General features: G+C 49.4%; 1 protein-coding gene across 3 annotated transcripts in view; it reads left to right on the forward strand.

The window, feature by feature from the left end:
* LOC138566633 (acylamino-acid-releasing enzyme-like) overlaps positions 1-25,988 on the forward strand; it is a 1,029,593-nt gene that overhangs the window by 312,579 nt on the left and 691,026 nt on the right. For all 3 annotated transcript variants that reach the window (XM_069644173.1, XM_069644175.1, XM_069644174.1), the window contains one exon: positions 9,614-9,777. In XM_069644173.1, the coding sequence (XP_069500274.1) occupies positions 9,614-9,777 (164 nt within the window). The remainder of the gene's footprint in view (positions 1-9,613; positions 9,778-25,988) is intronic.

The raw sequence follows: 25,988 nt of genomic DNA on the forward strand, positions 1-25,988 counted from the left end.
CGGCCAGATTCGCTCCTCGTTGCAGGCGGGCGATTGGCTCAGCGTGGTGGATCTTCAGGATGCGTACAACATGCATATCCTGATTTGGAACCCACACAGGAGATACCTGAGTTTCTCTTTGGGAGAGGAGCACTTTCAGTTTCGGGTGCTTCAGCTTCGGGTGCTTCCTTTTGGCCTCAGTTCGGCGCTGCGTGTCTTCACGAAGATGATGTCGGTGATCGCGGCCAATCTTCGTCTGCCCTATTTGGACGACTGGCTCCTACGCAGCCCTTGTCCGTGGGCAGCAGCGGGCAATCTCCAGTCTCTCCTTGAGCTCCTGTTCCATCTTGGGCTGTCGGTGAACTGGCAGAAATCATCCATGACGGTCTCACAGGACTTGACTTTCCTGGGTTTTCGTTGGAACACTATAGACTGCCGAGTGTATCTGACCGGGGACAGAATGGCGGATCTGTTGGCCACGTGTCAGATGTTTACGAAGTCGGAGAGCATCTCGGCCTGGTGGTTCCAGAGGCTTCTGGGCCTCATGGCCTCGTGTGTGCTGGCTCTTCCTCTTGCTCGTCTCAAAATGAGATGGACCCAGATGGCTCTTCGGAGTTCCTGGCGTCAGGCTGTGGACCCGGATTCCAAACGGATAATGATTCTGGATTTCATGAGAGTGGACCTGGACTGGTGGTCTTCTCTCAGCAACCTGTCAGTGGGTGTCGGGTTCCAGGACCGAAGCCCCAGGGTGACGATCACAACGGACTCCTCCCTTTTTGGGTGGGGTGCGACGTTAGATCTTCTTCAGGTCTCGGACCTCTGGTCACCTCAGGACAAGCTCCTGCACATAAATCAATTGGAGCTTCTGGTGATTTTTCTGGCACTCAAGGCGTTCAGCCCTCTCATTGTCAACAAGGTGGTCCGCATAAGAACGGACAATGCGGTGTCAATGTACTGCATAAACAAGCAAGGGGTAACGAAGTCTCCCCCTCTCGTGGATCTGTCCATCTAGATTTGGGAGTGGGCTTCATGGGGTCTGGCTGCTTGCAGTGCACATCCCGGGCCGGCTGAATGTCACCGCAGATGCCCTCAGCCGGCGGACAGTGGTCAGCTACGAGTGGGAGTTGAAGGCGGAGATCCTATCATGGATTTTCTTGCGTTGGGGCGCACCGGAGGTGGACCTCTTTGCCACGGCGGTAAACAAAAAGCTCCCTCAGTACGCCTCCAGAGGGGGGCTGGGAGCCTCCTCTCTGGGGGACGCACTCGAGATCCCATGGCACAACATGAGAGCTTACGCCTTCCCGCCTCTTCCTCTGGTTCATTGAGCAATTTGGAAGTTCAAGAGTTCTGTCAACTGTTCTCTTCTACTGATAGCTCTGTGGTGGCCGGCCAGGTTTTGGTTCTCAGAACTTCAACACCTGTCGGTGTGTCGGTTACCAGTAACTCCCGATCTTCTTCACCAGGGGGAACAGCAGATGTGGCACCCCTCCCCACAATCGCTCAACTTGGCAGCATGGTGCCTGAGTTCACGGCTCTAGAGCCTTTGGGTTTGTCTGCGGATAACATGTGCGTTATCCAGGCAGCCAGGAAACCCTCGACCAGATCCCCATACAAGAGTAAATGGCTCAGGTTCTGTCATTGGTGTTTGAAGAAAGAATTGGACCCGAGGGTGGCGACGATTGACACAGTGCTGTCCTTTGTCTCCTACCGAGCAGAGTCAGGGGTTCATGTCTTGTCCTGCAGGACTTATCTCTCAGCGATTTCCGCCTACCTCTCTACCGACCGGTGTTCTTATTCGTTAACTAACCCAGTGGTGGGTGGCGCTGTGGAGCAGCCCAAGATGGCTGCCTAGCTCCTGAGCTCCGTGTGGGACCGGGCGATATCCGTCTGCATCTGCAGCTACACTGTGCGTTGTACGCCCATCTCCTCGCTACTTTTGTCCCGCACTTCAGCGCCTCTGCCTAGCGAAATTCCGGCTCCTCTACGACCCCAGGTGACCCAGAGCGGGGTCCTGGATTAGGCGGCCTGACTCCAGCTCTCCTCCCCGCGGTGTGCGCGGCCCTCCCCCCTCCCAGGGCCCGGCACCTCTCCTGGGCGCTCGATCGGGCGGACTGCGGCCCGAGGCCCTCCCCCCTCCTGGGGCCCGGCACCTCTCCTGGGCGCTCGATCGGGCGGACTGCGGCCCGATCGGAGTCGCGGCAGCCTCCAGACGTCCTGAGCCCGGCCCCCCCCCCGAGAGCGGCCTGACTGGGGGCTCGCGGCCGGTGCTGACGCGGGGCGCGTCCCGGCCCTCCGCCGGCTGAGGGCGGTTTTCCGCTGTGGTCCCTTACTGGGGGATCGGGGGGGCGCCCCCGGAAGGTAAGAGGCGGCTGCCCGTGGGCCCTGCATCCCCGGCCCGCCCCTCCCCGTCCTGGGCGGACTGCGGCCCGTTGGGGAGACCCGCCGGCGCACCGCGGCCTGCGGATTGGCATTGGACGTCGCTCACCACGTTCCCGCTTGAGACTTGCTGTGTGGCCCCCTCCCCCCCCCTTGGATCCACTCCCCGGGTCGCCTGCCTCTGCGGCCCGGGCTTCTCCACGCCGTGGGCCCTGGGAGCTGCCCAACACCAGCACACCCTAATCAGCCACCGCCGAGCCCTGTTCTCCCTCACCCGAGAGGCCTCTGCAAATGCGGTTCTCCCCCCTGGCATAGGCTCCGCACTTCTCTCTATTATTGAGATCACTACCTGTTCCACACCCGCGCACTGACCCACGATGCCTAGTAAGATCAAGGGGTCCTCCAGGGGGGGCGCCATGGATAGATTCGCCAGGGCAGTCCCGAGGGAGGAGGCTGACCAGGACTTACCCATTACTGAGGAACCGGAGATCAATATCTGCCCCTCTCCTGCGGCCCCGGACCTGACCACGATCATGGAAGCTATGGCAAAAAACTTTGCTTCTTTTCACGAGAAACTTGATGATATCAATGCGAATGTTGCCTCTTTAAAGACACGGGTGGATCAGGCGGGGACCAGGATTACGGACGCTGAAAACCGTATATCAACTAACGAGGATACTATACATACGCTGCAGGATACCGTGGCATCACTGTCCCGAGATATGCGGAATGTGAAAGCAAAGTGTGACGACCTCGAGTCGCGCTCCCGCAGGAACAATCTGCGTATTATTGGAGTTCCAGAAAATGCCTTAAAGGGTCGCATGGAAGACGCGGTCGAGTCGTTGTTGAGGACCCTAGTGGGTGACCCTGCCATGTCCCCATACTTCGCCGTTGAGCGCGCCCATCGGGCTCTGGCTCCCAGACCCAGGCCGGGTGACATTCCCAGACCCATCATAGCCAGGATTCTCAATTATAGAGACAGAGATCTTATCCTCCGCCTGGCCCGGGAGAAGGGAGACCTGCGCTTCGAGTCACACACAGTGAGAATCTTTCCGGACTTCTCGGTAGCGGTCCAGCAAGAGAGACGCCACTTCATTGGGGTCAAGAAACTACTCAGAGAACGGAATGTCCCCTACGCTATCCTATTTCCAGCCCGTCTCAAAATCACACATAACGGGAAATTGTACTTCTTCACTGTACCAGAGGAGGCGGTGAAATTCATCGAGGCGCACCTACCGCTTCCCAACCCGGCGGGAGCTCCGGCTGAGGATGTCTGAGCCAATGCCACACACTGATCGGCCTTCTCTTTCTTGTCCAGGGTATCCTTCAATCGGAACGTGATCATTGTAACAATTCACAACAGCCCTATGATTCCAGGCCCCCTAAGTGCCCAACCGGGCGAGTCGCTCGGCTGCCTATGGTGGCCTGTCTTCTGATCCGGTTACCGCAGAACCTGCTACTGACGGCGTTGCTGTCTTAAATATCTGTCCACAAAGCCGCCCACACGGCTACAGCACACCTCGTTGCATTTGCAATGTTCTTGGTTGGTTGGTTATCGCTGCTTTGGTGCCCCTGTTGGGCACGGGAAGGGTGTCATCCCTGTTGGATTTCGCCCCCCGACCTCCAGGTTATTGGGAGTGTCGGGCTAGCTGGAGACACCTGCGGGGGGGGGTGGGGGTTTCACACTGCAAGTTGGGGGTGGGCAGTGAGGGTGGGACGTGGCTGGGGGGGGGATTGGGGACATGTTCTCAAAAATGGCAGTGGTGGGCTGGCAGCCGGTCGTGCACCGGGTCGCGATGCTCTAATTGTACATCATTCTATTTCTGTATTTCAGCATCTGTGGTGGGATGTTCACTAAGCCTGTCGAAATGTATTTGTCCGCTTCAGTCATGATCACTCTGTCATTGGGAGATCCGGTGACTATAGCGCTGGGGTCCGACACTGTGGGACGGGGGACCCGGCGTCCTCTGACGTTGGTTCACCATCCCTGGTTTCTCCGTCTAGGGATTCTATTGATTTGGGTACTAACATGGCTGTGACGATAATGACATGGAATGTTCGCGGCCTCAGTAATTACACCAAGGGTCGCAGGATCATGGCTTATGCTAATAGGCACCACTGCAAGGTGTTACTCCTGCAGGAAACACATTCCACTGGCCCGTTGGCCAGAAGCATTGCGCCCACCTGGGGACCCCTCAGGTACTTCACGACATATTCTACAAGGGCCCGTGGAGTGCTGACACTAATTCATAAGTCTCTTAAATTCGTTCTTCACAGGAGCTATATCGACCCGGGGGGGAGGTACATCATCCTGCACTGCGCCATCGCCAATAGAGATTATCTACTTGTGAACACTTACGGCCCCAATGTAGACTCCCCTGAATTTATTGACCAGGTAGTGTCCATACTCCTGGGATACGTGGGTGTACAGGTCATTTGGGGTGGTGATATGAACTTTATTTTAGACCCTGCCGTGGACAGGACTGGCTCTGCCCCCAGACCCTTAGCGAGCGCAGCGCACAGGCTCCTAGCACACTGCAAGACACTTGACATCCTAGACAGTTGGAGAGCTCTCCACCCGTTAACGCGGGAATACACATATTATTCATCGGTACACGATAGCTCCTCTAGAATCGATCTGATCCTACTGTCGGCCCAACTGATTGGTGTGGTTTCGGATGTTCGTATACTTGCACGCACTCTGTCTGATCATTCACCGGTCATACTGACCATCAATATGGGCACTCTGGCCCCCACCATGAATACTTGGCGTTTTAAATCGGCCGCCTTGCAGGACATCGTCTTCAAGGCAGACATTCTGTCAGATATCCGGTCCTACTTTGAATTCAACTCACCTCAGGACACCACCCGGGGGGTCCGATGGGACGCCTTCAAGGTCTTCATTCGGGGGGCAGCCATCTCTAGGGAGTCCGGGGTTCTCAAGTCCATAAGGGCCTCCCTGTCACGCTCTGAAACCAAACTGCGAGATCTCGAGCGGGCCCACCCCGCCTCTGTTGACCCTGTCATTCTTTCCCAGATAAGTGAGGAACTCAAGTTGTTCAACGAGCAGGCCATCAGGGAGGTGCAGTACTTTAGCCGACCTCAGGCGGCGCGGAAATACGGCGAGGGGGACAGACCTGGCAAAACTCTGGCCGCTTTGGCCAGGGGGGAGTGGGGCCCAGCCCAAATTACCTGCGTCAAGAGTAGCAATGGATTGACCCAGTGGTCGGACCAACACATTTTAGAGGTCTTCACAGACTTTTACTCCGAACTGTACTCGCAGCCTCCCGAACATAGCGAAACTCGTATGCGCGAGCTTCTCGCCCAGATCCCCACCACTGTCGTCTCCCATGCTACAAGGGAACAGCTGGACTCCCCCTTTACCCTGAATGAAATAGTAGAGGCCATTTCCAGCCTTCCGAAGGGGAAAGCACCGGGCCCCGACGGGCTTACGGCTGAATTCTTTCAGGAGCACGTAGCCATACTGGGCCCTGAACTGCTCGAGGTCTGGAACGAATCCCTGCGTCTGGGCTCTCTCCCCCCATCCCTACGCGAGGCGGTCATCACGGTTCTCCTTAAGCCTGGCAAATCGCCTGATGAATGTGGTTCATATCGCCCCCTCTCACTCATGAACCTGGATACGAAGATCTTCGCCAAGGTGATTGCCAATCGCTTTCTCCCGGTCATGCCTTATATGGTTCATGAGGACCAATCCGGTTTTGTCCCTGGCAGGTCCACATCACACAATATTCGACGGCTTCTCAACGTGATGGCCCGCATTGACCAGAGCGTGAGTGCGGTGGCGGTGACCTTGGATGCCCAGAAGGCTTTTGACATGGTTTCTTGGAGATACATGTGGCTGGTCCTGGAGACCATGGGCGTCGGTCCTGGGATGATCTCCTACATCAGACTATTGTACACCTCCCCGGTTGCCAGAGTCCGCGTTAACTCTCAAACTTCTACACTGTTTCCTCTCTTCCGGGGTACCCGCCAGGGTTGCCCATTCTCCCCAATTCTGTTCGCTCTTGCCATTGAGCCTATGGCGGACTTCATCAGGGAACGGCACATGCACAGAGGAATACGTCTCCGGGGCACCCCCGAGGTGGTCTCCCTATACGCGGACGATGTCCTCCTCTTCGTCAGGAACCCGGATCTCCATCTTGACCCTCTCCTCCGGGACATCACCCGCATCGGGACATTTTCGGGCTTCACAATAAACTACACCAAGTCCGAACTTTTCCCCCTCACGCACTCCACACTTCAGCCGGCCACTGAATATCCACTCAGGTGGTCTCCCAATGGGATCAAATATCTGGGGGTTCATGTGTCCTTGACTAGGGAGGCTCTTCTGGCTGACAACTATGTGACATTGGCTGCACTGGCCGAAGCCAAACTAGAGCGCTGGCGCTCTCTTCCCTTATCACTAGCCGGGCGGCTGTCACTGGTCAAGATGATACTGCTCCCCAGGTTCCTGTACACGTTCACTAATGTTCCCGTCTGGCCTGGAAGTAGGTACTTCACTGATCTACACAAGCTGTGTGCCCAATTCTTGTGGCATTCTGGCGCGGTGCGGAAAAAGTGGGGTGATATGACCCTTCCCTATGACAGGGGCGGGTTCACGGCCCCTGACTTGATGAGTTATTGGACCGCGGCGCAGGCACAATTTGCCACATACTGGTATCCTGGCCCTCCTCCCCGCCCGCATGTCAGGCTTGAGATCCTTGCTGCCTCTGGTGCTAACATTATGTCCCTACTTCTGCATCGGAAATATGAGCCTGACTCCCCCATAGACCCCGTCCAGACCACCTTGTTTGCCTGGAGGCGGATATTCTCTGCTGGCTCCGAAGCTCTCCCTTACTACAAATGGCTCCCCGCATGGCAGGTCCCCGGCTTGGATCCCACAAATGACTCAGCCCTGGCACGGCACTGGCGGGACCTGGGATATCTGGCCCTTACTGACTTCTACCCGGATGGGGTATTCATAACGCCGCAGACGTGGAAGCCAGCCCACACGGGCTCGCCACTCGAGCTATTACAGTATTACCGACTCCGCGCAGCGTTCCGGGCGGCTTGGCCCATTTTCCCCAGCGAACCCCCAGACCACCCTGCCATCTCCTACATTGCCAACTCTGGGGGAGCGAGGGGAGTGGTCTCATCACTGTACAAACTCCTGCTCACGGCCTCAGCAACACCGCCCTCCAAGGCGAGAGAGGACTGGGCCTCTGAACTGGGGGTTGTCGTTTCAGAACAATTGTGGGGTAAAATGTGCTCCCACACCAGTAGGGTTTCCCTTAACTTTCGACATCGCACTATACAGTACAAATTGCTGAATAGGCTATACTATACCCCACGCAGACTTTCCAAATTCGCCCATTCCGACACGCGACTCTGCCCCCGTTGTGGGGCGGTGGATGCCGGTCATCTCCACATGTTTTGGGACTGCCCTAACCTGGCCCCATTCTGGGATGAGGTTCTTAAAACCATGTCCGGTTTCTGCGATGCGGTGCTCGGGCCTGACCCGATGGGGGTGTTGTTTGGTCAATGGGCTGTTGAGAACGCCAGAGGGGAGGCCAGGCTGCTAAATGTATGCTGTGCAATTGCTAAAAAATGTATCCTTCAAAACTGGAACTGTTCAACCCCCCCCACCTTCCAGAAATGGCTGAATTTGGTGACCTGGTCCCGTAATTGCGAGGAGGACTACATCATTACCCTCCCGGGCCGGTCCCGGCCCAAAAACATCTGGACTGCCTTCAACAGCTATCTTGGTGCCCTCGACACTACCTCTTTGGCGGATGGCTCGCCCTAGACCCCATATCTGTATATTGTGCTCCCCAATATGTCACTCAGCCGATCTTTACCTGAAAATGTATGCTACTGTCTGTGAGCATCCCAGTGCAATGTACCTTGACATGTTTGAAGACCATACTCTCGATCTGTTGTGTGTATATGTCAACTACCACTGCCAGCAAAAATAAAAGTTTAAAAAAAAAAAAAAAAAACTAACCCGGTGGTGAAAAGACATTTTGCTGGTTTGACACGACTCTACCCTCCGGTTCGTAGTCTGCACCCGCCTTGGGTCCTAAATGTAGTCCTGATGGCGCTGTGCCATAAGCCTTTTGAGCCAATGGCTATGGTTGACCTCAAGTACGTGTCCTGGAAAGTTTCCTTTCTGGTAGCCGTTACGTCAGCGAGGAGAGTGAGTGAGCTCCAGGCTTTGTCGGTGAAGCATCCTTTCTTGGTCTTTCACAAGGACAAGGTAGTCCTTCGGACGAACCCAGCTTTCCTACCAAAGGTAGTGACCGAATTCCATCTGAATCAATTGATTTCCCTTCCGGTCTTTTTTCCGAACCCTGCCTCAGAGGCGGAAAGGGTTCTACACTGCCTGGATGTCCGAAGAGCTCTTAAGTTCTTCCTGGACTGCCGAGCTTCAGGGTTCTTCCCAACTGTTTGTGACCTTCAGTAAACCCCAGGGCAGGCCGGCGTCTAAGGCATCCATTTCCAGATGGATTGCTGCCTGTATCACGGAATCTTTCACCGTCCAAAAGCTGAAACCTCCTAAGGGTATCCATGCACATCAGGTGCGAGGCAAGGCAGCTTCGGTTGCTTTTCAGAAGTATGTTCCCTGGGAGTCCATCGCTAGAGCGGCTACCTGGGCCTCCCCATCTGCTTTCTGTAAGCGTTACTGCCTCGATATGAGCTCTAGGGCTGACGCTCAGTTCGGCCAGGCTGTGCTGAAGAACCTGCTTCAGTAAGGGGTATTTCCATCCATCCATAGTTCCTGTAAAGAGTGCTTGGGAATCTCCCATAAGTATGGAGGAAAGGGGACGGGACGTAGGAGTATTACCAGGTTACTCACCGTAGTGACCACCTTACTCCTAGTCCATAGTCCCCTTTCCTCCATACGCCCGCCCGCCGACGCCTCTAATAAGGTTCCTCTGTTATTGCTAATGGGTCTTGGACCCTGCGATAGAAAAGGACTGATGGGCGATTCGCGGGCGGAGCCAAGGTGGGCAGGGTTACGGCCGCGTGCCGGGCCCCGCGCAGGAAAGAGAGGAGGGACACATTTTTGAAAAAAATGCGGATGCTTTTTACAAAAGTGCTCCGGTCCCGTCCCACAGGACAGAAAGATGTCCCATAAGTATGGAGGAAAGGAGACTATGGACTAGGAGTAAGGTGGTCACTACGGTGAGTAACCTGGTAAATACCATCTGTGATATTGCAATTGGTCATCATTTTCCACGTCTACTATGTTTTCCAGATCAGTTTGGGTGCCTCGAATGGTCCCACGCAGGCAACCGTATCTTGTATGTAGCTGAAAAGAAAATTCCTGCAACAGAATCGTACTTCGAAACCACACCACCAAAACTGAACTCCTCCCCTAAGGAAGATAAGAATTCTACAGCACCAGCCCACGTGCCAAAGGTACAATACCTTGTTGCGTTTTTCATATAGGTATCTCCTTACAAAGCTCTGTTTAAACATTGGTGGCTTGCTTATTATTGTTAATATGATTAAAGCAAGTAATGTTTGTAGACGGCTGTATTTGATGTCACTGTGCTAGGCTGGCCAATAATATTGTGAATCCACAGTCTGGAGAGTATAACATTTATTTCCATAGCATGGTTCCATCAAAGCCACTGTGCATCTGAGAATATGTTCCAAAAATGATGATGCAAGTTATGGGGTGTGTGAGAAACCTGAAGGTGTCTCCCTAGCTAGTCACCGGGGATCTGTCATCCAGATGGCCCAGACACGGCCATCGCTATAGGATACAGTTCCTGGGGGTGGACCAGTGAGGGAGGATCACCTGGATGCAGGGTCCTTGGGGAATGGACACTGACAGGCGAGATGCGGTATCACCCTTCTTTCAACACCTTTTCCCCATCCTACCACGTATAATATTCCAAAACACTGCCATCGCCCTTTTCCCACTTTCGCACAACACGAAAGACAACAGACTTACACCGGAGTCGTTTCCCTGACATTTCCCAATACAAGAGAGCACAGGGCGAACAAGGCAGACCGCACAATGTAAGAGCTAACTCAGCGCAGCAGTTCAAGAGGAGGTGAAAGACGGCGAACACCGAGAGGGTGACAAGGAGCCCTTTCCGATCAAAGCCCTTTCCGATGTGAAACCTCTGCAGGTGGAAATATAAGACCGCGAACAAGAGCCCGTGTGTGTTGCAGCAGATGCGCATTGTACACGAGATCCTCCACTGCTGATTACCAAGCCGGGGAGAGACACTTGTCTCGCTGATACCAACCGTGACTCCAAAGAGAAAGAAGGCCAAGCGGTTCATCACAGCCGGTGAGTCGAGGGGGGAGTTGATAAGGAAACCAAACTGTGTTGAACGAAAAGTAGCAAACGGCTGATTTGAACTTTGAAAGGTTTAAAGAAACTATTGATGAAAGAGGGGGAAAGCCCACAACAGAGGCGTCCAGCACCATATGGATGCTCACGCAGGAAACTCTGGGCGATTACCCAATGGTAGAGACTACCATAACCAGAATGCCTTAGGAGGAGGCGAAGAGAGGTCAAAGTGGTCATACAGGGGTCTTGTAAAATCCTCTGTACCGTCGAAAGTCTTTGACTGATAGATTGTGAAACAAAGAGAAATGTTTCCTGCTAGGTGAATTTAGCACATGAACAGTGTTATAAAGATTGGAAAGAGTGAATCCAGCGGATGGATGCTAACAATAGCGGACAAAGTGTGAAGTCCCATGAACAGTGTGTTAACAGGAGGGAAGCCGAAGCAGGGACATTGACGTTTGAAAGAGGTCCGAGCCCGAAAGAGCGAGATCCAGGGGTGGAAATTCCTCAACCAAAGTTCATTGAGAAAGGAACTGTTTATTTGATTTGGTGAATATGACTTGAAAGGGGTTTACGCCGGGAAGAGGTGGACCCAGGGGTGAAGCCTTCACCCAAAGTATAAGTGGAACAGAACTTTGTGTTTCTTAGTTGAAAACATCAGGCCCTCGAAGGCAACAGACTTTTTATTGAAAAGAGACTTAACCATCGAAGAACCTGATAGCTGATCCTGAACTGTCGACTCGTGCTGGGAAAGCTCAAGTGTGTGCTGTCCTCAGGAGATCCACCTCGTCTCGTGCTCAAAACGCGGGGAAGGGAGACCCCTGGCAATCACATCCTGACTTATTATTTGTGAACACTTCTTTCTTTGTTGAAAAGCCGATCCCACATTCTTTTTGTAATTAGTTGTAAGGAATTTGCAATCGTTTTTTTTTGTTTAGGCCTTTTTTACTTTGACAAGGCACCACAAGGACTGCCTTATTTTTCATTTGATGATCGAAGCTTACTCCCATCTTAGATTTAGGTTTAGGTTAGGCATTTTTTTCCACCCTGCATTTATAGCTTACTAAACACCCTTGAACTGTGATCACTTGTGTCGGTCTTTACTCTTGCCACCATGAGTTCCTTACAGGTGCCACACATGTAAGGATAGAGGATCTCTCTCAGGTTGCTTGGTTACTAGGCATTATTAATGTGAGAAAAACAGATTCTCTTTTATAATATAGTAGAAAGAAAACCAACTGCTTGATCACGGTTGTGGAAAAGAATCAGCATTTTCAAGGTCTGGTCAGCAGTAACCTTTTATAACTTGTATATCAAACACATAGAGAACAGCGCAAATAACTGTGTTTGTCATCTGGGTGGAGGCCTCTGACTGCTCCTTCCAAGCAGCCTTACTTATATATCCAGTTTCGATTAAAAGTCCCATTTGTCGTATTGCCATTAGCCCCCACACACAGGAAAACTTTTCCTATGGGATCAACATTAAGGGTGCCAATGAAAACCATATCATGATCATACAACCACGAGGGGCAGTTCCTTTAAGCAGCTGTGCCAAGCCTAGTCCAGGAAAACTGACAGCTCTAACCCACGTGTTTTGGCATGTAAGCACAAACCTATCGGTTAGAAACATTGACAATCTGTTGTGTGGGGTCATAAGTAAGACTCGGAAACATCATGGATATAGTTTAGGCTATAAACATTTATTACGTTTTAAGGGTTGGGAAAATGCCTCTCTGTTCCTAAAACTAAGAGTGGTTTCCCTGCCTCTAAGAAAACTAATGAAACTGTCAGAATGTCCAAATTATAAAGTTTGTCCGTGTTGTCTCAAAAAGCCTATATCTGTCCCCAACACTAATAACATAAACTAACTGTGCATGGATAATTTCTTCCTAAAGTAAAATGTTCCTTCCCGTTCCTAGCAATAGAAAAGTTCCCAGTCTCTTGGGCAAAAAATGGCAGGGCTAAAGAAATGTTCAAAACTGTAGGATTCCAATATCAGGGTCCTGGCCCTTTGCCCTAGGATCCTTATTGTAGTGTTTCTCTCTTTATAACGCCCCTCAGGCCTGTAAATGCTTCCACAAATGCCTATAGACAGTTCACAAGAATATCCTCCTTATGATTCTCCTATTAATCCTGTTGACTTGGCACATTCCCTTTGCCAAGTATAGGATTGGTTTCACTGTGTTTTCTTCTCTTATTTAGGGTGTGGGTCCCAGACTCGCAACATTCAATTGAACCTGTTATAATCTCCTGCCAAGTTTTCGTCCTCATGGACTGTTTGTCTTTGGGTGCGAGTCCCAAACTTGCAATTCTCACAATAACTTAGTTTACTCCCCTGCCAAGTAACTGTTCCAACCCATGCTTTTCTCCCTTTGGGTGCAGATTCCAGTCTTGCAATATTCAATATGCTTCAGTTTCAAATTCTCATATGGGTGCAGTCCTAGACTCGTAAAGTTTGCATTGGCTTTTGTCTTTGGACTTCAAATGAGTGCTGGTACCAGACTTGAACTTGTTTCCCAGGGTCCCAGACTCCCTTTCTCTGGCCTCTGCCTTCATCCCTTAATTCCGCTGGTTCTCTTGGGATAACCCGCTTACCTGTTTGCCTCCAACTGGAAGGTACCAGCGTTTCCCAAGCAGCAATAGTTTCTCTGCAGGACATTTGGGGTTTTGTTGCAGCTGGCAGCAGCTTCCGAGATGTCTGCTTCTTCCCGGTAGTATTTCCTCTCTGCTGGGCGCTTTGCCAGAACTTGGGTGGCCTAGAGGTTCCTGACAGCAGCAACATGAGCAGTCCTGGCTTCTGGGACCTTGCTCTTGTTCTCCTCTGCCTCTGTTCGCGGCTTCCCTCTAGCTATTCTCATCCTGCTGGCCGCAGCATGTGTGGCCGGTTTTTTCCTCAGAGGATCGTCTCTCCTTTGCATGTCAGATGTCTCATATTCAAACTCCCATGTTATGAAAGGGAGTTGCTCAGGGCCAATCAGATTCACTGGGAAACTAGAACGCTCACCCAGCTTTTCGCCAATGATCCTTGGACTCCTGATTTTCTTCTTTGTCTCAGACCTTGAGAAGCTAGAATGTTCATTCTGTTTCTCGGCAATGATCCTTGGACTCTTGATCATCTTCTTCTCAGTACGATCATCTTCTCAGTAAATGTTATATGGTCAGATGTAACAAACTTTGCATTTTCTATTATTTGACTAACCTGACTATAACAGATATTGGTTTGATCAAAAGAAGGGAGGGCACGATTCAATATTGTAAAGGGATTAAGGGAGACTACTGCAGGGGTATACTGTGTTCTCTGAAGATAGTCGTGCCTAATCCCATAAGGGGGTTACTCCGCCATGCGATCCTCCCTCAGTGCACCACCGCCAGGGGAATTATTGTACTGCAGCACACCACCTTGGGTCCATGGGAAAGGTCGCCCCCTAAGATTGAAGGGACGACATCCTAGGATTCGTCACACTGCGCAATGCCTTGACAAGAGTTTGCTCTTTGTGGCTTGGATAGCGGGTGGCATTAGTGAAATTGTAGTCAGGAGCAGAATCCCAGAGAAGCAATGAACATTCAGGGTTTATTACAAAACATGCAGCACATCAAGATTTGATGAGTGTGGTATGGTGAGAGTGTGTCCCACACAAGTTACTTGGACATGCATTATAGAACACATGAGACAACTGGTTGCTGGGACACAGTAGTGCACCTTTAGCAATGGCAGACTTTTCACACACGTTGGCTCCTTCAGCTATGGTAGCAAGGGTGATTCTATGGCACAGTGAGAAACAAAGCAATGCTGACAGGCTGGGTCTTCAGCACACCAATAATGAATGTGCGCAGGGGCTTCTTCCCCAGCCTCTGTGATCGGGGGTCTGATGTTGCTTCTAGGAGCTGCAAAGGTTGTGGTTTGGAGGCTTTTGTCCAGCCCATGGAGCCACTGGTTGTTAATGTTGTGTGGCTGGAGAGGTTCGCCTTTGGCAGGTGGGGGGGGGGGGTGGATCCAGGAATCATAGCCTCTACATTCAACAGCTGTGTCTGTTGTTAATAGGACATCCATAGGGTCCCAACCAGTGAGATAGCAGAGCGTTCTTCTTCTGACGCTGTTTCACTGTGACCCACTTGCCTGGCTGTAGTCGATAACATGGGCCATCAGGTATTTTAACTTCTTAATGTATTTAAGGACTGTGTCATCATTCGTCTATAAGTGTAGCTTATTGGGTGCAACAGGAGGGGTGGAGGGCATTATCATGGGGTTTCCCAGTAGTAGTTCATGAGCGAGAGGCCATGCTTACGGTGGTAGTGTTCCTAAATCACAGAGTTCAATGGGCTGTGCCTCAGGCCATAAAAGTCGTGTTTCCTGACGCATTTTGAAAATTCCACTCTTGTGGTTGCAATGCCTACTCTCAACAGCCTGGCTTGCTTGCGGATGATGGGCACAATTCAATTTCTTATTTTTGTTTACATTTGTTTATTGGCATTTGAGAAAACAACAATATCATGTCGGGCTTAACCGCCATCCCAAACAATTATTGCAATTAACTAAATAACTGTTTTTGTTTATTCCCCGATATCTCGTGTATGGAAATAAGAAAAGAGGAATGCTTGTTCCTTATATTATAATTTGTAATTCATTGTGTTTTTTATTATTGATGCGATGAGCTAGGTGGTCAGCCGACATGTGTTTCGACCTCTCAGGGTCTTTATCAAGGCTGAGCCATTACAATTCATGTCAATTTGTGCAACAGTGGTGATATAATTGTGACATTAGTATGTACAGAATTAGTTTGTGAATGGACATTGTACAATAGTCATGTGAAGTACATGATATTTGACAAATTACAATGGTTTCAGTGGGAGGGAAGAGGGAGGAAAATAGGAAAACATAGTTGGTTACATCTGTTGGTACTTTGTTAATTCTTAGGTTGGATCCTGTATTGGTAGACCTGACACAATAGGCCCTACCTGGTGTATTAAGGTCCATAGACCGAGTGGTGTGGTGATTAAGAATGGTTTGATGTAGTGAATGCCTTCCACTGCTAGTCCTGATGGGCTCAGACAAGTATTGCCACTATGGGCATTGATCTGTGAATGATCAAGGTGTGGAGTCATTTCCAGGTTCCTATAAACTAAATAACAGTCCAGTTTGCTAGTTTTGGACAGCTTGAAGTCTTAGGGCTGCTGGCATGTGATCATGCCCTTGTCTTGATGCGTGCTTAGATCTTTGTGGTGTTAAATAACTGGGGGCAGTTGGTGTGGCTGTGTCCTGTGCCAGAAGACTGTTTATATATAAGTGGTGTGTGCTCCGATTGGGCTCTATGTTCATATGTTGCATGTATAGTGCATAAGGTGCTTGTTTTCCATGCTCTCATACATTGCAGCATATTGCTTGTTATAGAAATTAAGGCCTACTGTGGGGTTCGGGGAACAAGATTAATTAGACAAGAAAGATGGATCAGCCGGTGGCCTGTGGACTCGAGGGTTCATTATGGCCCATTGCTTGACTGTCCCCCCCAAGTAACTAAGTCAATGAGCCTTGTGCGTCTGTGCACATACTTTTAGTGAATAAACATAGGTAGGTGGTGGATATGTGAACTTGGAGGTAATGTTCATTGATCTATTGGGATATTTATTTTAAGGTGAAGATTTGTGCCCGTGAAATTTTGTGTTTATTTGATGTACAAAGGGAATGAATGGGTGGTAGCTCAGCAGCCCAAAGACCTCTGGAATTAGCCATTGCTGGAACCAGTACTCTGGTAGCCCTGAGATTATCCCAAGCGGGAACCAGTGTTTGTATGTTGAATCTGCACTTACCTGGCCATTTGGCTTGGAGCTCCTTGTGTAAACATCCAGATGGCCCTACTGGCGTCTGTGGCACTGTCTTGGTTCGCTTGCTGCTGTGTTAATAAGGCACATATCTTGTGCGCATGCGCACTGGTTCTAATTCAAGTCATCATGACTTGCTGTGAGTATGTGTCAGGTTTGGCACCAAGGTCCTCTTCACTCTCACCTGAAGCAGAGGTAACGTCTGATTGTCTGGAATCTTCGGTAGTCTTGTCCTTTAAGCTTCGCTGAGGGTTCCCTTTCTTCTTGAAGAGATAGGGTCTGTTCCTGGAGGTCACAACACTTTCCTAGGAAAGAAATCTGGTGGAAAGAAGGGTGGGACCTCCGGAACAGCCCAAAATTGGGGAAAAAGCCGTAGGTGTAGAAACCCTAACAAAGTTGGCACTTCCAGTGGTGTTGCAAAGGAAGGATGGAATACAACATTCCAGTAGAGTTCTGCAGAGTAGGTAGACCGACAAGGGTCCATGTGGAACTCCAGGGCAGGTTAAAGAATCCGAGTAAGACAAGGGAGATGCCAGGGAGAGAAGCTTAGCAGGATTGCAGGCAACGCTGGAGGACTCCCAAAGGAACAAACAGAGCAGAGGAAGGAGAAATAATGGCAAGAAACCAGCAACAAAGGGAGCCCAACGGAGCCCAACGGAATAAGAAGAAGGACAAAGCAAAGCAATTCAGGAAACTAGAAGGCTGAGGAGGCAGTAGGAGGCAAGCAGGCAAAAGGAGGCAAAGAGGAACGCATAAGAAAATACTCAGTGTTGGAACCAAAAGTGGATGAAAAGTTGCAACGCGAGGAGGGGGAGTAGTCTGTTGACTATAAGTGCCCGATAACGTAGAAGGAAGGAAACACTAAACCGGGGTGACGCGCACTACTGAAACGTGATGGGAAAGTCAATTGTGGCTCCTCCATTGATCCCAGAGTTTCCAGGAGTGCTGAAGCATGACAGTATGCCCCTTCTTACGACTGCATACACCAGGTTTACCAGGGTGAAGTTCATGGAAACAGACTCTAGGAGCCTGAATGTTCACCAAAGTTTCCCAAGAGTCCTCTAGAGAGGAATAACCCTTCCACTGGAACAGGTATTGCACTCTTCCCCTACGGTACCTAGAATCTAGGATCATTTCCTCCTCGTACTCTTCAGAGGATTAATCGACAGTCATCCTTTTTGGGTCTTATTTTATGGAAGGCATCACAAACATAAGGTTTGAGCAAGGAAGTATTGAACACGGGGAATGCGTTGAAGAGCCTTGGGGAGTTTGAGTCTAAAAGTCACCGGGTTTACCTGGGCAGAGATGGTAAAAGGGCTGATGAACCTAGGTGACAACTTGGAAGGGTGAACCCATTTTGGCAGGTATTTGGTAGATAACCATATGCATGAACCTTCCTTACAATCAGGAACACTTCTCTGTTGGGCATCAGCCAGATGTTTATTCCGGGCTCGGCTTTCCTCTAGGTTCCTATGTGCTTCCTTTTCGGCAGAAGATATGGAAAGTAAGAGAGCGTCTATGGATGGAATATTGGAAGAAGGAACAGAAAGGGACGGAAAGGTCTTGGGATGTCTACCATTAAGGCAGAAGAAAGGAGACCTCTTTATGGCAGACTGGATGACGTTATTGTAGGAAAATTCTGCTGTAGGTAAAAGGTTCAACCAATTGTCCTGTTCTGAGTTAGTAAAACATCTGGGGTATTGTTCCATGGTACCATTGAAACATTCAGTCTGGCCATTGGATTGGGGATGGTAACCAGAGGAGAGGGCCTGTTGAAAAACAAGGAGCTTGCACAGGGTTCCCCAGAACTGGTAAGTGTACTGTGAACCTCGACGTGAAATAATGGACACAGGTAACCCATGTAGTAACCCATGTAACCTAAATATGTCTCTGAGAAAGACATGTGCCATTTCAGGAGCAGTGGGGTTACCTTTAAGAGGCAAACAGTGGGCAGCCTTACTGTAGCTATCCACGGTCACCATGATGGTAGAGTATCCCTGAGGGGGGGGTCAACTACAAAGTCAGTGGATAGATGGGTCCAAGGTTGTGAAGGTCATTTGGGTTGTCCAAAAAACCTATTGTTTGGCGGTGGAGTGCTTACTTCTGGAACATACAGAACAAGATTGAACATAGCGCTTAACGTCCCATCTTACTGTTGGCCACCAGAATGATCGAGTGATGAGGTCAGTAGTAGCAGTAATGCCCTTATGCCTTGCTAGAAGAGAATCATGTCCCCAGGTGAGTATCCGAAGCTGGAGAGAAGGACTGGGTACCAACAGACAGCCATCTAAAATAAATAGTCCTTCCTTCTTCAATCTAGAGTGAAATCGCCAATGGAGCAAAAGTGACTTGCTCAAGGCAGCTTTCGTTACCTCTTGAAGAAAGGAAGAGACCAAACACACAAACTTGTCTCCTTTGAGCATTCGTTCCCTCTTGAAGTGCATGTCTTGACACACCACCGGGCTGCGGGATAAACTGTCTTCAACTGTGTTCTGGCTTCCCGGGAAAATATATGTAATGAAAAAATCATGTTGGGCAAAAAAGAAAGCCCTCTGGCTTGCTGAGCAATATAACATTCCGTCTGTCGTAGTACCTTAAGATTGCAGTGATCAGTTCTTATCTGGAAAGGATGTAAGGATCCCTGTAGTAAATGTCTCCATTCCACATAGCCTTGTTTAATCGACAACAAAACCTTTTCTATAACAGAGTAGTTTAGTTCACTGGGGTTCTGGGTCTTTGAATAGTAGGCAACCGTGTGTTCCACTCTGTCTTCCAGCTGTTTTAATACGACACCAACCGTGCCCGCTAAAGCATCCGTCTCCACAATAAAGAGTGGTAGTTCATTGGGTTGCTTGAAAATGGGAGCAGAGCAGAACCTGTTCTTGATATTCTGAAAAGCGTCTTCGGCTTCTGCATTCCATATAAACGGTACGTTCTTTTTTAACAAAGCTGCAAGGGGGCAGTACCAAGTTGGAAAAATTACCTATAAACTTGCTGTAAAAGTTCTCTAGACCCAAAAACCTCTTTATGTCTTTAACTGATGAAGGGGACGGCCAATTGAGTATGGAAGACCCATTTTTAGAGTTCATATCCACTCCCTTGTCGAAGAGAATGAATCTGAGGTATTTTACTGTAGACACTTCGAACAGGCATTTCTCAGGCTTGGCAAACAAGTGATTTATGCACAGTCTTCTTAACACTTCAGAGAGGTGTTTGTGGTATTAATCAGATTTAGAAGAGAAGACCAGTATATCATCTAGGTATACTATCACAGATAGATAGAGGAGGTCAGCAAATAGACGATCCATGAATCGTCGGAATATGGCAGGTGCATTAACGAGTCCAAATGGCATAACTCTATACGCATAAAGACCATGGGGAGTACGAAAGGCTGTCTTCCACTCGTCGCCAGTTCTTATTCTCAACAAATGGTAAGCACCTCTGAGATTCAACTTACTTAACACCAATGCTCCCTGAACAGCCTCAAGTATGTCTTTAATTAATGGCGTAGGGTAGCGATCATGGATGGTTACCTTATTTGGCCCTCTATAGTTGATGCAAGGTTGGAGTTCCTTAGTGTCCCTTTTGGGTATGAAAAATAAGGAAGCTTCTGCTGAGGATTTTGAAGGGCGAATGAGACAGTTCCTCAAGTTATCATTGAGGTATTCTCTGAGGGCGTTCTCTCTGGAATGGTCAAAGAGTACATGCAACCAAAAGGAACTATGGCGTCTGATAACAATTCTGGTAACAATTCTATGGAGCAATCCTCAGGTCTGTGCGCAGGTAATTCCTTAGGTAGTCTATCTTCAAAGACGTCTGAAAACTCCTAATACAGAGGAGGAATACAGTTGACCCCAACTATAGTTTGAGAAGCATAGGAAGCAGAATGGTGATCCTGTTGAACCGAAGGTAAGCATTCTGATTCACAGAAGCTTGAGTGAAATAACAAGTGTAAACAAGGAATACCCAGTCTGATGGGAAAGTGGGCTGCTTGTATGATATCAAACAAAATCTTCTCCTGGTGATCAAAGAAGGTAACCTGTAAGGGTTTTGATATATGCATGATGGTCCCAGAACTCAGGGGATGACCATCCACTCCGACTGATTGTTCTTCGGGTCTGGAGAGTAAAGGAACGCCCTCCTCCCTGGCCCAGTGAACATCCACAAAATGTTTGGTGGCCCCACTGTCTATTAAAGCCAAAACCTTGAATCGTTCTTGGTTAACCCAATGAAGGGTAGTTCTGATCACCATAAAGCGACTGTATAATCTCTCCTCCTTATGATTGACAGTAATGATGAGACCTTTATGTAAACCCCAGTTGGTGGTCCCTCCTAGGACAAGAGTCTTCCATTTCCCAGGTTGCAAGGGGGTACCTCAGGACAATCCTGTAGAAGGTGCACCTCAGATGCGCAGTACAAACACAGGCCCTTGTCCCGTCTCGTCTTCCTCTCCGTGGGTGTCAAGGGTCCCTGGCCGAGCCGATTTACATAGGTTCATCGGCTACCTGATTGGGGAGTACCGAAGATTGAGGGGTAGGAATGAATGAAGTGGAGCTGGATGGTCGATTTCATCTTCTCTCAGCTCTTTGTTCCGCCAGACGATATCTGTAATGCAAGAGAGAACAATTCCTCCAGTGTTTTAGGTCAAGCAGTGCGAGCTAACCTGTCTTTAAGATCTTCTTGAAGACCCCTCTGGAATACTGCAAACTGAACTGTATCCTTCCTCACTGGCAAGATGTTTGAAGGATGAGAAATAAGACATCAAATCCATGGATCCTTGTCTAAAGTCAAAGAGTAATTCACCTGATGTGAAGACCAACTATGGTCTTTCGAAATTCTGCTGCAGCAATGAAACAAAGACATTGTAGTCTTGATGAACTGGGTTTGCCGAGGTAACCAGGGGTGTCGCCCAGGCTAGGGCATTGCCCACCATATTGGAAATTGGGAATCCCACTCTCGACCTATCAGTGGCATAAGCAGTAGGGCTGAAGTTGAAGTAAATAACACAGGCATCAAGGAATTCTTTAACTTTCCTAGGAGCTCCATAAAACTTGGCAGAAGCTAAACCCAGGGCGGGCAGGTCAGTATGGTGAGTGTCTCTGGCTGCTACCAAATTGCGTGGACTGTGTTCTCGGTCTTCAGTCCTTGTGTCATGATCTCTGCTTCCAAATGGTCAGGGTTTTCCCAACTCCCTTGGAAGCAGATCCATAACCCAGGTTCCGAGTGCCAACCAGTCCCAATTGGGACCTTTTGGACCCAGTCCTGGCGCCAGCGGCACCAGGCTCATAAATATGCCCAGTCCCAGCGCTGGAAGTGCCGGGCTCATAATGCTTGGGTGGACTTACCTGCAGCAGACCATGCTGCTTACTTGCCTGCCAGTTGAGCCTCTGATCCTCTTCTGTTTGGAACTACTTTTCCTGTTGGGTGGGGCAGGAGCCACTCCCTAGGTTCAGAACACTGGAACTCTTCTGGAAAGCAGGAACTCTTTTCTTACCTAGGCGTGGCTGTGGAAGGAGACACCTAAGCACTACAGGAGGCTATTTAAACCACACCCGATGGATGAATCTTGCTCTGCGTTATTCTGCATCCTCTGCAGCAGAACGCTCATCGTGTCTTCTGCATCTGATCCTGGGCCTAAGGAAAAAGGCTTACCATCCTGAATCCAGTCTTCAGCAACACCTATAAAGACAAGAAAGAACAGGTTAGCATTACAGTCTTCAGTGACAGCTCTTCACTTACCTGGTCCATCGGCTGTCACCAACGCCTCGCGCTGCATTCCGACATCTGAAGGACAAAGGCTTACCTACTCTTCGTGCGCTCCGGAGGTCTTCACACTGCATTCCGGCATCTGAAAGACAAAAGCTTACCAACTCTTTGCACGCTCCGGAGGCCTTCGGCGCTGCATTCCGCATCTGCAAGACAAAACAAGGTGCGTTTAAAGACATTGGGGAACTTTAATACTCACGTGCCATTACTCCTTTCCACATCTAACCCAGTGGGTATTCCGGCACCCTGCAGCCGCTCCGAACTTATACCTGCAAAATAAAAAGACAGTTAGAGCGCATCGTGAAGCAGGCAACAAGCGCTTACTTACGTGCTTCCAGGCGCTTCTATTCATCACACGGGCTCCATCTTCAACTCACTTCAGCCCGCCATCCACCATCGCCGGAACCCTGCAAAACAAGAGACATCATTACTAAAGACTTTAAAGACATTAGAATTACTCGAAACTTACCGTTCGTGCAGTAAACGACGGACAGCAGTCCTCTGAAGTCAAGAGGCCTGCTCCCCTTATCCAGTGAAGAAACTGGTTACAGCACCCTGCCCCGAGGCAGATGGAGAGCACGGCGTTCACTTACCTAAGGTGAGAGCGTTAACCTTCGGGGTTCTACAAGAGACGAGAAAGGGAGGAAGAGAGAGACATTCAATAACCCAGTTCATTAATCCCATATTTTCTATCTGCAGACATCTTACCCTTCGAGTCAGACATACAGTGCACAGAGGTCCAGCCCAAAGAGCCAGCCGTGTGTTACACATCACCTTTGAAGATACGGTATACGCCCAGTCAAGACCGGCGCCTCTACGGGAATCAGGTGAGCGTTACAGAACGCAAAGCCAACCACAAAACTCCCGCCCAGGCGCTATGGAAACCTCGGATACCGACCAACTAGCCCAGTTACTTGGGGAACTAAGGGCAGAAGTGCATGCAGCCCGTCAGGAAACGAACGCTCTAAGAAGGGAACTGATTATTTCCAAGGAGCGAACAGATGATCTCGCTAGACAATTGCTACAGTCACAAGCCGGACAGACCCCGTTACCCGCATCTGGGGGAAATCTTCCTTCTACATCCTCTAGGAATCCAGTGCAGATCAACCTACCTGGGAATGTACCTCTGGCTCCGCCCGAACGATTTTCTGGTGACCAAAAGAGGTTTGCAGTATTTATCAATCAGTGCCGGTTGCATTTCTTATGCCGGCCAGCAGCCTTTCCAACTGATCAAGCTAAAGTAGCTTTCGTGCTTTCGTACCTTAGTGGCAATGCGACAGACTGGTCGATCCCTCTAGTAAATCAAGATGATCCGGTCCTCCATGATTTTCAAGCTTTTCAGCTCAGTATGGAAAAACTGTTCGCAAGACATTCACAGGGGCAGGCCTTGGACAATGAGCTTCTTTCGTTGCGACAAGGTAATCAAGACATTTTGGCTTATATTGCGTCTTTCAACAGACTGATAGTGGAAACTCAATGGCCTGAGGACAAAAGGATTACGCTTTTTTATAGAGGTCTACGTGGAGAGCTCAAAGATGTGTTAGCCCAAGTAGTGAATCCCCCACAAGATTGTTCGGACTATATAGACTTAGTCGTTCAAATAGATCACAGACTGCAGAACAGGAAGGCCGATCGTTCCAAGTTTGATGCTCGAGTATTTTCCAAACCGCCAACTCCTTCCAAAGGAGTAGACTCCGGGGAACCCATACAAATAGGGGGTCTGAAAGGTCCTCTAACAGAAAAGGAGCGGGAAAGGAGAAAACAGTTGCAATTATGCCTCTATTGCGGAAACTCGGGGCACTTTCTTCGAGACTGTCCGGTGAAACCTGCCAAGAAGGCAGTAGGAGCTGCAGTTACCAAAGTTACAAACTCTGAGCAGGGAAACGACCTCGCCCGACAAGAATAGAGGTCCTCTTGCCGAGCGTGAAAACCAGTTCCGTGACCTCGCATTTCGTGATACCTATGGTCCTCATTAGCCCTGATAATCCGGATCGATTACATGCAATTGAAGCTTACGTCGACAGCGGTGCCATCGGCAATTATGTGGATCATGAAATGGTTTTGAGGATGAATCTAACTCTTTGTCCCAAGGCTGTAAAGGACGTCATTACTACGGTGGATGGTACGGAGATAGCCTCCGGGCCAGTAACGCATACCACTCAAGAAGTGACGCTAGTAAGTCAAGATGGACACCATGAGAAGATCGTGTTCGATGTGATCAAGGCCCCTCAGTTTCAGATTATTCTAGGAATACCTTGGTTAGAGAAACACAATCATCTGATCGATTGGCGAGCAAGAACGGTCCAGTTTCCAGAATGTGTCTCTACTTGTCACCCTCCACCTGGTGTTGCACTGGCAGCAATTTCTTCAGAGACTCCCCAATTACCTCCCGAATACCTAGAATACCAAGATGTTTTCCGGAAGGATCAGGCTAACTCTCTACCTCCTCATAGGTCTTATGACTGCCAGATAGACCTGATACCTGGATCTACTCCTCCTTGTAGTAGAATGTATGCCCTCACCGAGCCTGAGAACCTTCACCTTCGACTACCTGGATCAATACCTGGCAAATGGGTTTATTCGTCCTTCCAAGTCCCCTGCTTCTTCAGCTTTGTTCTTCGTTCCAAAAAAGGAAGGAGACCTTAGAACTTGTATAGATTATCGCTCCCTGAACCAGATCACCGTTAAGAATAGATATCCGTTACCTTTGATCCCTGAACTCCTGGACCAAGTCAGAAAAGCATGCATATATACAAAGCTGGATCTTAGAGGAGCTTACCACTTGGTACGAGTAAAAGAGGGCGATGAATGGAAGACGGCCTTCCGCACCAAGTATGGGCTATTTGAATATCAGGTCATGCCCTTCGGACTTTGCAATGCCCCGGCCGCCTTTCAATATTTTATGAACGATGTCCTCAGAGAGCTCATAGATGTGTGTGTTGTTGTTTACATTGACGACATCCTCATTTATTCTTCATCGGAATCTGAACATCGGAAACACGTGAAAATGGTCCTCGAAAGATTGCGTCAACACAAACTTTTCGCTAAGTTGGAAAAATGTGTTTTCAACGTGACTGAAGTTGAATTCTTGGGATTCATATTATCACCTGGCGGAGTGTGTATGGATTCAAAGAAGGCCGATGCAGTTCTCAAATGGCCATCACCATCCTCCGTAAAAGGTGTGCAAAGCATGTTAGGCTTCGCTAACTTTTACCGCAGGTTTATCCCCGAATTCTCCCGAATAGTCCAGCCCATCACTGCCTTGTTAAAGAAAAACAAACGTTTTGAATGGTCTACCGAGGCGGAACAAGCTTTCCAGGATTTGAAGACTAAATTTATCTCTGCACCAATCTTAAAACACCCTCGCCCCGAACTCCCCTACATCGTGGAAACTGATGCTTCAAGCCTTGCCATGGGGGCAGTTCTATCACAAAAGGACCCGGTAACCAATCAGTTGCATCCCGTGGCATTTTGGTCCCGCAAATTCTCGCCTCCTGAAATCAATTACACGATTACTGACAAGGAACTTCTGGCTATCAAGTCTGCCTTTAAGGCTTGGCGGCATTATCTGCTGGGGGCCCGACACACCGTTACTGTGATTACGGATCACCGAAACCTGCAATATTTGAAAACCGCAAAAGCCCAATCCTCTAGACAACTCCGTTGGGCATTATTCTTTGCCGAGTTTGACTTCATAATTACCTATCGACCTGGTATAAAAAACGGTAAAGCTGATGCC

Source organism: Ambystoma mexicanum, chromosome 2p (genome assembly GCF_040938575.1).
Source record: "Ambystoma mexicanum isolate Mex_15411 chromosome 2p, UKY_AmexF1_1, whole genome shotgun sequence".
Classification (NCBI taxonomy): Eukaryota; Metazoa; Chordata; class Amphibia; order Caudata; family Ambystomatidae; genus Ambystoma; species Ambystoma mexicanum.